Below are 15,185 nucleotides of genomic sequence, written 5' to 3'. Positions count from 1 at the left end.
GTTAGAAGAAATAACGTATGTAAGAAGGCATTGAATATGTGCTCGATACATAGTTATGACTGTGGTAATATGGCTCAGCAGATTGTCATTAAAGCATCCTCATCGGGGCGCCTGGGTGGCTCAGACGGTTGAGCGTCCCATCTTCGGCTCAGGTCATGATCTCACAGCTCATGAGTTCGAGCCCCATGGCAGGCTCTGTGCTGACAGCTCAGAGCCTGGAGCCTGCTTGAATTCTGTGTCTCCCTTGCTCTCTCTGCCCCTCCCTGCCCTGTGCTCTGTCTCTGTCTCTCAAAAATAAATAAATGTTAAAAGAAATGAAAAATTATAATTAAAAAAACATTAATTTAAAAAAATGCATCCTCATCTGCACAAAAAACACACACATCCCTTTATCCCTCGGAGGGATCTGTATAAATGCCTGATGTCGTCTGTTATTTTCCAGAATGATGATTAGATTCACAAGGGAAGCAAATTATTGCTATTTGTCGTGGGATTTGGAGCATGTCAAATCCCCATGTGATTCTGGGCAGCAGCCTGTCTAGATGTGAAGCTTTCTCCTAAACCAGCAGTGGTGGTGTATGTTGATGCAGTCTTTCTGGAAAGCAATATGGCTGTTCATATGAAGAGCCTTAAAATGGTTTAAACCTTTTGGTCTCATGATTCTCCTTCTGGATTATTCATAAAAAAAGAACCATAGGTGCAATCAGATGTATGTGCTAAAATATTAATTACATCATTATTCCTATATAGTCCCCCAATGCTAAAATCCCCTCAATATCCAACAATATGGGAAATTCAGTGGACACATAATTACGCAGCCATTAAAAATAATGACATGGAAAATGTTCCAGATGTTTTGTTAAGTTAAAAAAATAATAAGATTCAAAATATATTCTTGTATTATCCCAATTGTATTTGTATGGAGTATTAATATATATGTAGACAAATGACCAAAATAGCTTTACAGTGGTATAATTATGGGCAATATTTATTTTATTTCCTTATTTTTTTCTGTGGACAGCACATTTTGACAGAATAATCATTTTTTAAAGTTTATTTATTTATTTTGAGAGAGAGCAGGGGTTGGGGGCAGGGAGAGAGGAAAGAGAGAGAATCCCAAGGAGGCTATGCACTGTCAGTGCAGAGCCTGATTTGGGGCTCAATCTCACCAATCGCGAGATCATGACCGGAGGTGAAATCAAGAGTCAGATGCTTAACCGACTGAGTCACCCAGGTGCCCCATGGAGTATCTTTCAAATAAGCTTCTGAGACAAACACTGCTAACCATTCACCAAATCTGTGAATGGGCACATGAGATTTGTCTCGTTGTTTGGGGTAGACATTAAATGATTTCTAACAAAATGAGAGTGGAAATTATGCGTAGCACTCTGCACTTAGAGACCTAGTCCATAAACACTTCCCACAGACACTCCTCAATGATCGTTTTCTCTTTCTGGATGAGAAAATCACAGATTTTAGAAGCCACATGAAGATGGCCAAGATTCCATTAGTCTCTGTCCCTTAAAGATTCTGGAGAGAACCATCAAGTTAGATGGTTAGATGATCAAGAAATACACCACATTCTTTTAAACTTGGTATATTTGGGGGCTTGTTTGCCACAAGAGTTAACCTACTAATATAGCTTCATTGTTGATCATATATATTTAGTTGTATACACCGCCTGATCAAATTTATTCTTGATGGAGAAGTGGAGATACTACTTCTGTGCAGAAACCATTCCACAAAAGAGATGAGGAAAAAGTTAGAGAATAGATCATTTGCACCATTTTGTAAATCACTAGGGCCCTCTGGAAGTTAGTTGATCATTCTCACCTGAAGGTCGTAAAATGCATTGCTTTTCCATAAGAACTCTTTAGAACAAATACAAGATCCTGACTCTGTGGATTTCCTTTTATCTCTTTTGTCTTTTTTTTTTTTTTTTTGATGTAGGCCCCATGAGGGCAAGACCTTTGACTTGTTTATACTGCTGCTTCCCCAATTCCTTGAGAACTGTGAGAATAATCAGCATACAATATGTATTGGTTAAAGATGTAAATTAATGTAATGAATGCAAGATGGGTAAAGACAAATTCACCTGGTGAGAATGACCACCCAAAAACTTGGCCAAGAGCTTTCAGAGGGCGGAGAGGGTTTTATCTGACTTATTCGTGTGATGGAACATAAAACAAACAATCTGAGACAGTCAATTTCTAAATTTGATTTCATGTTATAAGATATATCTACTGAATGCATCTAGCAATCAAAGGCAGCTGACAAGTTTGCTGAGGGCAGATGGCCCTTTACTTTCCATCTTCATCTCTTGCAAGAGTCTACCTCCCAGGTAGGTTTCTAGCTGGACCTTCCACAAGTTGGCCACCTGGTGGCACAGCCATCTATTTGCTCTCTTCTTACCACCCCAAGCAGATGGCTCAGAGTTAAACAGCCAACAAATGACAATTTCCATGTGTCAGAGGACCCGACTGCAAGGTGCTTATTTACTCTCAAAATTGGTTCTGTTGCTGCCAACTGAAAGTCATTGAATCAAAACTTTTGAGTGATTAGCTAGATACACGCCATTTTCTTTTTCCTTTTGTAGTTGTAGCCGTTGATTGTTCATTCATTTATATCTTAGTTGGGATCCTCCAGAGAAGCTGAAGCAAGGGATGTGTATGTAAACAGTAAGAGATTTATTTTAAGTAATTGGCCCACATGATTGTGGTGGTTTAGTCAGTTCAGAATCTGATGGTGGAGGCAGACAAGCTGGAGGCTCAGGAAAAAGTTGTAGTTTGAGTCCAAAGGCAGTCTGCCATAGAACCTAGAAAAGCTGAAGTTGCAAATCAGGTCAGAAAGTAGTGTGCTGAAGGATTTCCTTTTGCTCAGAAGAGATTGGATTTTCTTCTTCTTCTTTTTAAGTTATTTATTTATTTATTTATTTATTTTGAGAGAGAGAGAGAGAGAGAGTGCAGAGAGAGAAGAGAGCCCCCGATGTGGGTCTCAAACTCATGAACCATGAAATCATGACCTGAGCCAAAATCAAGAGTTGGATGCTCAACCAGCTGAGCCACCCAGGCGTTCCAACTTTCTTCTATTTAGGCCTTCAGCTGATTATATGGGGCCCACCCAGATTGTGGAGGACAATCTGCTTCACTCAAAGTTTGCTGATCTAAGTGTAAATCTTATCCAAAATTCCCTCACAGAAATAACCAGAATAATGTTTGACCAAATATTTGGGCATGATGACCCAGACAAGTTGACACATAAAATTAACTGTAATAGTTCACTTGCTTCTCTTCTCATTCGTTTTTGATTGTCTTTTCTTTGCTCAAATCCTCTTAGGGCCTTGGGGGGTGATTATTTTTAGAAGGGTCATCTAATCCCAAATCTTGTGGGAAAATCAGGAAAATCTCAAGCCCTCATTCCAGCTCCCCTATTGGCTAGCTGATTAAAAGGGAACTTGACCACAGAACCTCCAGTTCTGCTTCAGTGAATGTAGATACCTAAGTTATAGGTTTATTATAACGTTCAAATGGGAGAAATATGCATTGACAAGCTCTGTAAACACAAGTTCACATTGAAACCATTATTTTAAATTGTGTTCATATATCAAAGGCCCTACCTTTCAAACCAATGAATGAGAGAAAATAGAAAACTTCTCATGTAAAACCCGTTACAGCTGTAACTGGCTCATTGGAATAAAGAAAGATCAAGTTAATAAATCAAGTTTATTCATGAGGGGACAGTGATTTTAAGGGTTAAGAGAAGCTTTAAAACCACATCAGATGATTTTTGAGCATCCCAGGAACAATGTCAAATTTAAAGTACACAGAATATTCCTGTGTAAAGGCAGAGAAGTTAGCATACCTCTGATGCTCCCTCGTGAATCCTGGGGAGAGCCAGGCAGCATAGGAACACCATGAGTCCAAAAGCAAGGGAGCTCAGATAATACGGGACTGTCCATGAGAAGCTGCTCAAAAAGATGGGACAGAGCTTCTCACTTCCACACATTCAATGTACAATTAACATCCCACATGTGACATGATGTCAGATTATCACATGATTGTCAGTGTTCGCTGCTCGAGGGGTCGCTACACATCAGATTCCTGACCAGACCATTCTTTAACTCCAGAGAGTGGAAGAAGTTTTGCCCTCATCTTTGTTTAAGATCTTTATTTAGTCCCCATTTTCAGCACAAACACAGATTTCTTCTAATATTTTAGATTTTAGTTCCTTTTGTAGAAAATGCCTAATCTACCCTGGGAGGGGTAGCCTTTTCCTCTGGTCCCACCAGGTCAGTGATCTGACATTAGTAGAGTTCCCAAGGTCAGTATCCATCAGTCTTGAATAACTCCACCCATGGGTCAAAAAAGGGAAATCTTTACATTGAGACCTCTTTTCAGACCCTCCTCTCCAGAAATTAAACATATCTTGAGGTCCTGTCTCACTCAAGGTCATTTGTTACAATCCATGTTATTATGCACTCCTGAACAAACTGTTGACAGAAATTAGGAACCATTCCTGCTTGGGTCATCTTGGAGCAAATGGAGCACACCATTTTCTCCCTGAACTACAGATTATGTGGGTCCAGCAAATTGCCAGAGGAACACAGCACCAAAATCCAACAAAGAGCATATCAAATCATCTTGCAATCATTGCTCTAGGAAAAACAATGTAATTTTCTCTTACCTTGTTAATAATAAGCATATGTGTTCTTACAAGCAGCAGTGTGTTCTTTAATGTGTCAGACCAGCTTTAATATTTATAATATGCAAAGATTTTTACATCTGTAATTTTTTTTCATTCTGTGAGAACTGGAACAAAGAGAAATTTATTGTGTCCTTTTATCCTCTGAAAAAAATGGATGGGTGGTTAACTTCCTTGGTGCTGCTTTGCACAGCAAAGCAAGGAGAGTTCTGTTTCAAAATGTGCAAAAAATCAGTTTTATGAACACTTTGCTCATATTGCTTCTCTACGACTTTCTTTAGGAATGTCCCAGTGGTGTTGTTAATGAAGAAACCTTCAAAGAGATTTACTCACAGTTCTTTCCACAGGGAGGTAAGTGCAAATGTGGACTTGTTAACATACTCTCCATTAGAATTATGCTTGCAATCTTGAGTATGGTTTAAGCTTTTATGGCATGATTCTACATTTTTAATCGCTATGTAAAAGAGTTAATACACAGCATGCGAGTGCGTATAATTTCCAATATATCATAAAAGTGAGCTACTTACAAGTTGTCAAATATCCAGGATTTCACTCTTCAGTTGCACGCAGAAAGTAGTATTACTGTGTGCCTCAGACTATGGCTATCAAATGCACAAGCACTTTTGGACTATGATGGCTTGGTCCTAGAAATGCCACAAAGCTCTTTAATGTGCGTTATAGGTATCATTTGATTCTCTGCACACGGAAAATTAGGACAAATATAATTATCATCCATTTTCACATGTGAAATCTGGGCTTTAGAGCAGCTAAATGGTTTGCTCAGGGTCACGCATTCACTAAGTGGCAGGTATGGCTTAGAATCTAGATTTTTCTGTAACCTCACCTAGTGTTCGTTCTGCCCTTTCTCTTTTAGGACCTCTTACTATCACCTCTCTCCCTACATCTGAGAAAATTAATATCACTCTAAATAATAGTAATAATAACATAGTTGTTGTTATTATCATTATTAGAGAGGGGGGAGGGGCAAAGGGAGAGGGATAGAGAATCCCAAGCAGACTCCACACTCAGTGCAGAGCCTTTGCGGGGATCCATCGCATGACCCGAGGTCATGACCCGAGCCAAGATCAGGAGTTGGATGTTCAACTGACTGAGCCACCCACGCACGCCTCTAAATATTATTTTAAATGGAAAATAAACAAGGAAAGCATAATGATAACACATACGTGTTAGGGATGAGTGGGAAACTATTTGCCATTTGACCTTGCAGGTTCTCCTTTGGTCATTCAACAGGAGGCCTGGTCAAACTTGTTACACAGTCTCTTGTGTGCCCAGCTATGTGTTAGGTGCTGGTAATGTAAGAGGAATAAGGTGCGGTACCTGTCCAAAAGAATGTTCTAGTTTAATGGAGCAGATGGGAAATGTTGACGTAAGGTGTACAGGGAAGGTTAGGCTTCAAATCCCAGCATTACAAGAGCACCTTCAGGCACAACCACACCAGCTAATAGACAGGGAGGAAATAGAAAGGAATCTCTCCAGGTAAACCGACCTAGGCTGAAGTAGTTACCATCTGTGAGGCGTCGAACACGTGCCTGACCCTGGCATGCACTGCGCCCACCTCCCAACTCCCCTAGCTGTGACTCTGCCTTCTTGATAAATGTGGAAACCAAGGTGCAGAGAAGTTCATCCATTTCCTTGTCATCATCTTTTATTGCTTCCCGCTTAAAGGAGCTCCATCATCTCACGCCAAGGTAACTGCAATAGTTTCTAAACTAGTCTCTGATTCTGACTCTTTCTGGCTCCCCCAGCAGTGGGGGTTCCTAACATGACCTGGAGTAATCCTGTTCAGCATAAGCCAGCTCTGGTCACTGCTCTACTCGGAACCTTCCGTCGCATCACAGCCTAAGCCGCAGCCTGTACAGTGGTCCACAAGTTGTAATTCCTGGTCTCCTGCTCCCTCTCTGCCTCATCCTTCATCCCACACCCCTTAAAGGACTCACTATGTTCCAGCCACACTGGCTTCCTTGCTGTCCCTGCCACACACCAGTCATGCTGCTGCCTCAGGGTTTTTGAATTTGTTAGTCCCTCTGCCTGGGATTATTTTTCCATCTCAATGTCCCACCACCTTTGCTTTTATTCAAATGCAATCTTCTTGGGGCGCCTGGGTAGCTCAGTTGGTTAAGCATCCGACTTTGGCTCAGGTCTTATTCAAATGCAATCTTCTTGGGGCGCCTGGGTGGCTCAGTTGGTTAAGCATCCGACTTTGGCTCAGGTCATGATCTCCGGGTTCAGGACTTCAAGCCCCAGGTGGGGCTCTGTGCTGACAGCTCGGAACCCGGAGCCTGCTTCAGATTCTGTGTCTCCCTCTGTCTGTGCCCCTCCCCTGCTCACACTCTGTCTGTCTGCCTGTCTCCCTCTCTCTCTCTCTCAAAAAAAAAAAAAAAAAAAAAAAACATTAAAAAAAAATCAAATGCAACCTTCTCAGCAAGACTTTCCCTAGCCACCCTATCATAAACCACAGCCCCTTAAATTCTCTCCACGCTGGCTTTATGTTTCTCTTTAGCACTCAAGAACACCTACTAATACATATTTTACCTATTTTTGTTGTTGTTTATTGTCTCTTTCCCCACTAGTAAGAGGGACCAAAGGGTTTTGTGTTTTATTTGCTGCCATATCCACGGGTGGTGGGACAGTGACTGACAAGTAATCACCCTTGACACATATAGTATAAATAAGAGAAAACGTGCAGGGATGATTGCATGAATGATGCATGAATGAATGAATGAATGACGTGCATCTCAAATGGTGGCTGTAACGGGACAACGGAAGAATACTTGCAAAAGGCATTTTGAAAGTATAGAACACTTAAATATTAGCTCTTTTCAGACACAAATTAGATTCTCTTTTGGTTTTCGATATTTTAGGGGGTTGAAAACAATTTTACGCATGAATTGTCAAAATAGACATTTTCATTTAAGATGGCCCTTTAAAAAGAATTAAATTAGAATTCTGAGAAAACACAAGGTGACCTGTTTTTACATGAATTTGGATCTCTCATCGGGACCAGTCCCCTTACCCCTTCTCATTAGTAACAACCCACAGACAGCTATTGGTCATGGGGCTGGATGCCTAGATTGCAATGGACCCATTGTCTGCATTAACAAAGAACTTGGAATATCATCTCATTAACATATTTCTAAGTTATTTAAAAACCATGGAGTTTTTGAAGAAAAATCATGTTTACATTATATCTAAGTGTCTGTCCGCATATTGATGAACAGTAATATCAAAGCACCAAGCACAAAAGGAATTCTTTACTTTTTATTATCTCAAATGAAAGTTATTACATGCTACAAATAGGATAGAGTTCCACATTAAAAATTTATCTTTATTTGAAAAATAGCATTTTGGCATTGGAGAACATCTACTTAAGCACAATCCTTTGCAAATGATTCTTCTTACCAAATCTAAAGGGATTTGAGGAAAAATCACTTTTGCTTTCTTAAAAATTCTTTGATTATTCATGTTAATTGAATGGATAAATCTAAAAGTACCAGCCATTACTGAAGGAAGTGACACATCTTGAAGAATCATGACTTACAATCTAGGAAATTAACACCGCAATGCAAATTGTATCTTGCAGCGCGGCTAGAAAAAGGGAAATGTCCCGAGGAAGAACATAATCTCTGATGGCAGACAAATTCATGTTATGGCCATGCTCACGGTTCTATAGAGCCATGTATTTTGGTCTAAAAGCAGCAGGTTTCTCCTTATGAGCACTAACAATGATGGGTCCATAAATCACAACGTCTCACCGTTTCCTCCAGGAAAATACTTTGTCTTATCCACAGAACCTGCTACAATTTGTATTGTGTCAGGCTCCCAGTTTTCTCTACTGCTTAGCCAGATGGCTTTCCAAGCACAACTGGTGTGGTGTTCTGGTTGTCGGCACAACTGACCTGAACGGAAGCCGCTTGTTTGTGGGGAATAAAGTGGGCCCCCTATAAACCAAGCTGAGAGGAAACGAATGGCTGGTTGGAGCTGTCACTGGTCTTGTTACAGCAATGCCTTTTTGACTCCATGTACAGTGGGAGCTTTGGGAAGCTCTCAGCTCACGGAGCATTCTAAAAGCTCGTGAAAAGTTCAGTTTCCTGGGCTACTCCTCCTCATGAAGTGGAGATTTTGCACTTACTCTGCCTATACCAGGCACCTGATAGCTATAGAAGGAGCAGATGAATTAGTTCCAGTCTGAAGACTTCAGCCAATAAACACTTATTGAGCAGTCACTGTATACAAGGCTCTTGAGGCACTTAGATGGGGTCAAGAGGTATAAAGATTTTTTTTTAATAGCACCACTCACTGCATATCCTTCTTGTACCTGGGACAATATTTCTAAGAATTTTCAGGGTGATTTACAGAGGCCTTATTAAACAGAAACTACTATTCATGTATACGAAGCTGCCTTACCTCAGTAACAGTGCATGAATCATGTATTCAAATGCATTAAACTAATTCTGTACCTTATGCTTGAATTCAAATGGGAGTAGCGATTTATAGTAGGAAGAAGAAAATCAACCAGATTGATTTCAATCCACAGACCTGGAACATGATAACCAACTGCATTTGTTCAAATTCTCTGAAATGTATGTGCATTGATGGCTTTTTTAATCAAGGGGTTAGTTGGTATTATCGGTGTGGTCTGGAAATAGTTGGGTTAAATTCACTAGACTAAGTTGAGTCCTGGGTTTGTGGATAGACTGAGTCACCACCAAAGCATATAACTCAAATGGTGTATTTCTCTGGGCCTCAGGTTGTTCCTCTGTAAATTGTAGAACAATACTTTTAAGACATCTATAAAATGTGGAACAAAGGAGTCTTCAGTTTTCTTTCTAGCATCCTTTATTGTTCCTAACATCCTTTGTTTCTCAGAATTCGTGTTGGAATGTCTTGATGTCGTTACCAACTCTAGCATTAACTAACTAGGTGACCGTAGCTAAGTTACTAACGGTACCCGTTCCTATTTTCCACCTTTGTTAAATGTAGATAACTACATAGAATCCAGGATACCTTCCTATCCTAAGCATCCCTAAATTTTGTCCCCCAACTATAAAATTTCCGCATTTTTTCAACTTCACCAGTAAGATTGTAAAGAAACTGAGACATTCTCAACGTGTCAAACTCAGTAACTGTTTTTTTGTTATCAGTAAGGAAACGTGACCAAAGAAAGCCCATCAGGTCATGTGGAGAGAAGAGAGATCAATGTTATATCTTTTGAGTCCCAAATTGCACTGAAATCTAGAATCGAGGATGTCAGTTATTCACCATCTTAGGAAATATTTACCCAAAAAGAACAATAAGGGGCAACTGAGTGGCTCAGTCAGTTAAGTGTCTGACTTTTGATTTCGGTTCAGGTCATAATCTCAATGTTCGTGGGATCAGGCCCCGTGTGGGGCTCTGCACTGACAGCACAGAGCCTGCATGGGATTTTCTCTCTCCCTTTCTCTCTCCTTTCTCTCTGCCTTCCCCTGCTTGCACGCTGTCTTTCAAAATAAAGTAAAAAAAAAAAAAAAAAGAACATTTTTTTTAAATCTTAAAAAAAAATAAGATGAAAGTTGACATAGAAGTTTTTGTGGACAGCGTCCCTTTTCTTCATTCATCCACCTCTGTGCCCAGCCAGATGCTCCCAGTGCCTCAGATCCTTCCTCTTGTCTAGTCAAAGCTCAGAACATCACTCCCCTTCTTCAGAAACTTTCACAATCGCCAAATGCCTGTCAGAAAAAATCCAAACTCCATCAGAAGCTGCAACGCCCTTCATGACACACTTGTTTCTATTGGTCTTCATAGAGTGTGAAGTTGCATCAGATTAGAATGTCAGTCACCTAGACACGCAGTAGAGATTTCACAAGAACACAAGAACTTCTTCAGGTGGAAATGTACTATATCTGTAAAAAAATTACTCATATTTCTTTCAGGTGGCTTTGAAAGGATAATTATAACAGATACTATTTATTGAACATTTATTATGTGCCTGGGACGATTGTAAGCACTTTGCATGTGGTATCTCATTTAATCTTTTTATGATGGCCCTATGAAGTACATACTGGTGTGGTTATTTTGTAGATGAGGACCCTGAGTCCCAGAGAGGTTAAACAACTTTCCCAAAGCCGTGCGGTTAATATTTGGGAGACCTGAAATTCAAACCTGACTTCACTCTGACTTCACTACGGTAGTAATGACTGCTGTCTGCATGGTATATCTGAGCTGGAAAACCAGCCAAAGTTCATTTAGAGGAACAAGGAGTCCTCTGTACCACATCAGAGCAAACCTCGAGACTATATGTCCCATATGTCAGGCTTTAAAGCTAGAGTGACCCCATTTAAGAAGAAGGCTAATAATTGTACGTTCACGATAGCTTCTTTTTTTAATTAAAAAAAAATTGCCAACATCGTTTGTTTTGAACCATTATTCATGTTGACTTCTGCTTGCTAAGGTAAAGGCATTTACCCTGATTGTCTAAACAGGATACCAGGAGACCTGCTTAATGAAGCTCGTTATAAAATATACAGAACCTCTTTCTCTCTCCCCCGAAAGTAAGTTTAACACACCACCTGTCAACTTATGTCACCATAGGACACTAAATAGTTCAAGAAGTCTGTGCCAAAGAACCGTGGAGAACGAAACAACTTTGTAAATAAAAAATGGGCTGTCAGTTCTTGATAACTCTATCATGGAACTTCCTAGCAATGGCACTAAATTGATTAGAACCAAACCTTTGGTTATAATCCATATTCAAAAGGATTTCTTTCTGCAACTCATCAATACTATGTGAACATCCACTCGAGATACAATGATGGGACATACTATTTAGAACCAATTTTTGGTCCTGGCTTAGTTCATAGAAAACTGTGTTGATGATTCATATGTTCTAAAATAAGTGGTTTTTCGTATTGTGTTTAAAGGTAAGAGGCAAAAGAAAACGCCACCATCATTTTGAGAAACTGAGGCAGTGTACCGTCTACCTTATGAAAGATATGAGCTTCCATAGCATTTACCGCTGGGTGAAGCATTCACGATAAACCATCCATAAGTGGGCCATGGGTGCTTGAGACCTGCTTTTAGAAAAGCAATTTATAAAGGAAAAGGTGAATAGAAGTTTTGTTCAAGCCCAGTAAAAATAAAGGTTAGAAGTTATAAAATAGAAAGAGTGGAGATTTTAAACAGAAGATAAAAAAGCTAGAGCCAATGAGCTTAAAGGTTACAACTTTTTTTTTAATATAAAAAAGGTTAAGGGAAAAGCTAAAACCGTGAGATGAAACATTTAAAATAATCAAGTAAATTTGATCAAGGGTCAAAACACAGAAGCACTGAAAAATTAAAACTGCACTAAGAAAAGAAAACAGTAAGAAAAAATATAATTTTACCATGAAAAGCAGAAAGTTCTGAAGGGAGACAACAGAGAAAAAGTAGAAGGGGAAGTAGGAAAAATTAGAGGGAAAACCCAGTAGAAGCAAGCTAAGTGGAAACGTTGGATTTCAGAGTACTTCAGAGTTGTCAGGCAGCCTTGTGAGGTGCTGGGGGGACTGTCCCAGAGCCGTGAATCCCACCCAGGGCCCAGGGACCCTCAGAACCATTCACTCCCACGATGGCCACAGAAACTGCCCGGTTCATCAGGCCACTTCACTGGTCATGGGTTAGCCTGATTTTCCAGTCAGAAGGACTCAGTTGTGTCTCACGTTGCTCCTTAATCGACTGTGTGACGTTAGGCGAGTTTCTCAACCTCTCTGAGTCCCCGTCTTTATCTGAGTTGTAAAACTGATGAACACATTCACAATAACAACACTAAAAATACCAACTCACGTGCGTCTCACTATTAGTATCTTCATTATTTTACTGTAGACGTAGCCTCTGACGAGCACTTAACAATTTTCAGACGCATCTCCCTTCGCCCTCACACCACCTACTCATCTTAGTGCCGGGAATACACCCAAGACTCCCATGTGTTCAGAGCATTTCCAGCCAGAAACTTGCAGAGAATGTGTATCATCAATGCCCTGGGTTGTGGAGAGCTGACTCCCATGAATCTCAAATCACAATCCGCTACTGGAAGAAGGTGGGCAGCTGGGAAGAAAGCACAAGTAGAGGAGACAGAGCAAATTTTTCCAAATAGAAGGAGCCTTGGGCATGCTAGGCCAGTCTTCTGTAGGATATTGAAGTGCTTGCTGCATTAACGATACTCCCTTTTCAACATTTCAGACTCTACAACATACGCGCATTTTCTGTTTAATGCATTTGATACGGACCACAATGGAGCTGTGAGTTTTGAGGTAAGTCTTAGAATTTATATATATATACATATACACACACACACACACACACATATATATGTGTGTATATATATAATGTATATATGAATATATATATGTTTATATATGTATATGATTTGACTTTAGACACACTGAAAGAAATTTGGTCTTATTTCCTGGGAAATTTTGAATTTGGTGGTTTAATAACTTTTTTTGCTTTTTGAGACTTCTATTTATTATTATTATTATAAAATATTGAGCATGAGATCTATCCTCTGAACAAAATTTTAAGAGTATATTACATTATTGTTGACTATAGGTACAATGTTGTACAGCAGATCTCTAGAACTTATTCATTTTGCTTAACTGAAACTTTATGTCAGTCAGCAAGTAACTCCCCATTTCCCCCTGTCCTAGTCCCTGGCAACCACCATTCCACTCTTCCATTCTATGAATTTGACTATTTTAGATACCTCATATAAGTGGATTCATATAATATTTGTCTTTCTGTGATGGCTTCTTTCACTCAGCATGACCCCAGTTTCATCTGTGTTGTTGCATACTACAGACTTTTTTTCTTTTTAAGGATAATACATTTCATTGCATGTATAAACCACATTTTCTTTATCTATTCATTCATCTATGGACATATATGTTGCTTCACATCTTGGCTATCGTGAATAGAACCACAGTGAATATGGGACTCTAGTATCTCTTCAAGATCTTGATTTCAATACTTTTGGGTAAATACCCAGAAGTGGGATCGCATGGCATTTATATTTTTAATTTTTTGAGGAATCACCATACTGGTTTCCATATAGTGGCTTCGCAGCTGTGCATTCCCACCAAGAGTGTGTAAGTGTTCCGATTTCTCCACATCCTCATCAACACCTCTTGTCTTTCATTTGTTTGATAATAGCCATCCTGATAGGTGTGAGGTGATATCTCATTGTGTTTTTTATTCGCATTTCCCTGATGACTGGTGATGGTAGGCATTCTTTCACATACCTGGTGGCCATCTGTATATCTTCAGAGAAATGTATGTTCAAATCTTCAGCCCATTTTTTTTTTTTTTTACTGGGTTGTTAGATGCTTACTACTGAGATGAAGGAATAGATTCTTATATATTTTGGAGATAACCCTTTATCAGATACATGGTTTCCAAATATTTTCTCTCATTGTGTATGTCGCTTTTTCAGTCCATTGATTGTTTCCTTTGAGGCTCAGAAGCTTTTAGTTTGATGTCATATCACTTGTTTATTTACTTTTTTTGCCTGTGCTTTTAGAACCATAGTCATGAAATCATTGCCAAGACCAATATCATGAAGTCTTTCCACTGTGTTTATTACTTCTATGGGTTTTATGGTTTCAGGTCTTATGTTTAAGTCCTCAGTCCATTTTGAATTGATAATTGTGTATAGGATTGGGTAAGGATGGGATTTCATTTTTTTCAGTGTGGATATTCAGTTTTCCTAATACTACTTGTTGAAGAAACTACGCTTTCCTTTCCCCATTGTGTATTCTTCACACCCTGTCAATTATCCGTTGACTGTGTATCCATGGATGTATTTCTAAGCTTCCTATTCTGTTCCTTGGTCTATATGTCTGTCTCTGTGCCAGTACCATACTGTTTTCATTAGTATAACTTTGTAACATACTTTGAAATCAGGAATTGTGATGCCTCCAGCCCTGTTCTTTCTTAGTATTGATTTGGATATTTATGGTCTTTTGTGGTCCCATATGAATTGTTTATTTCTATTTCTGTAAAAAGTACCACTTGGTATTTTGATAGCGTTGCATTGAATCTGCATATAACTTTGGGTAGTATGAATATTTTCACAAAATTAAGCCTATTCTATTATTTCCTATTTTTATTGTATTCTTTTGATTCTTTTCGATGCTATTATAAATGAGATTGTTCCTAATTTCCTCCTCAGAAATTGTTGGTGTATAGAAACACAACTTATTTTTGTATGTGATTTTGTATCTTGCAACTTTACTGAATTTATTAGTTCTAAAAGTTTTTTAGTGTGATCTTCAGGATTTTCTTTATATAATATCAAGTCATCCGATTTCTTTTTCTTGCCTAATTTCTGTGGCTAGGGCTTCCAATACTATACTGAATAGAAGTGTCAGTATTGGACATCCTTCCTTTGCTCCTGATCTCAGGAGGAAAGCTTTTAGTTTTTCATCATTGAGCGTTATGTTAGCTCTGGGCTTGTC

General features: G+C 39.2%; 1 protein-coding gene across 2 annotated transcripts in view; it reads left to right on the top strand.

Moving 5' to 3' along the window:
- The window catches only part of KCNIP4 (potassium voltage-gated channel interacting protein 4), a 226,048-nt gene that overhangs the window by 188,556 nt on the left and 22,307 nt on the right, over positions 1-15,185 (top strand). Inside the window, exons 3-4 of one of the 2 annotated variants that reach the window (XM_047091976.1) lie at positions 4,983-5,052; positions 12,913-12,983. In XM_047091976.1, coding sequence (XP_046947932.1) covers positions 4,983-5,052; positions 12,913-12,983 — 141 coding nt within the window. Of the gene's footprint in view, positions 1-4,980; positions 5,053-12,912; positions 12,984-15,185 lie in introns of both variants that reach the window. The other variant, XM_047091977.1, reaches the window with a different exon arrangement.

The sequence above is a fragment of the Lynx rufus genome, unplaced genomic scaffold, assembly GCF_022079265.1.
Source record: "Lynx rufus isolate CCGP_SWC_20201006 ecotype Redwood Valley unplaced genomic scaffold, mLynRuf1.p SCAF_3, whole genome shotgun sequence".
Classification (NCBI taxonomy): Eukaryota; Metazoa; Chordata; class Mammalia; order Carnivora; family Felidae; genus Lynx; species Lynx rufus.
Note: the sequence above shows the minus strand (reverse complement) of the source record. Positions and strands in the feature narration are given on the sequence as shown.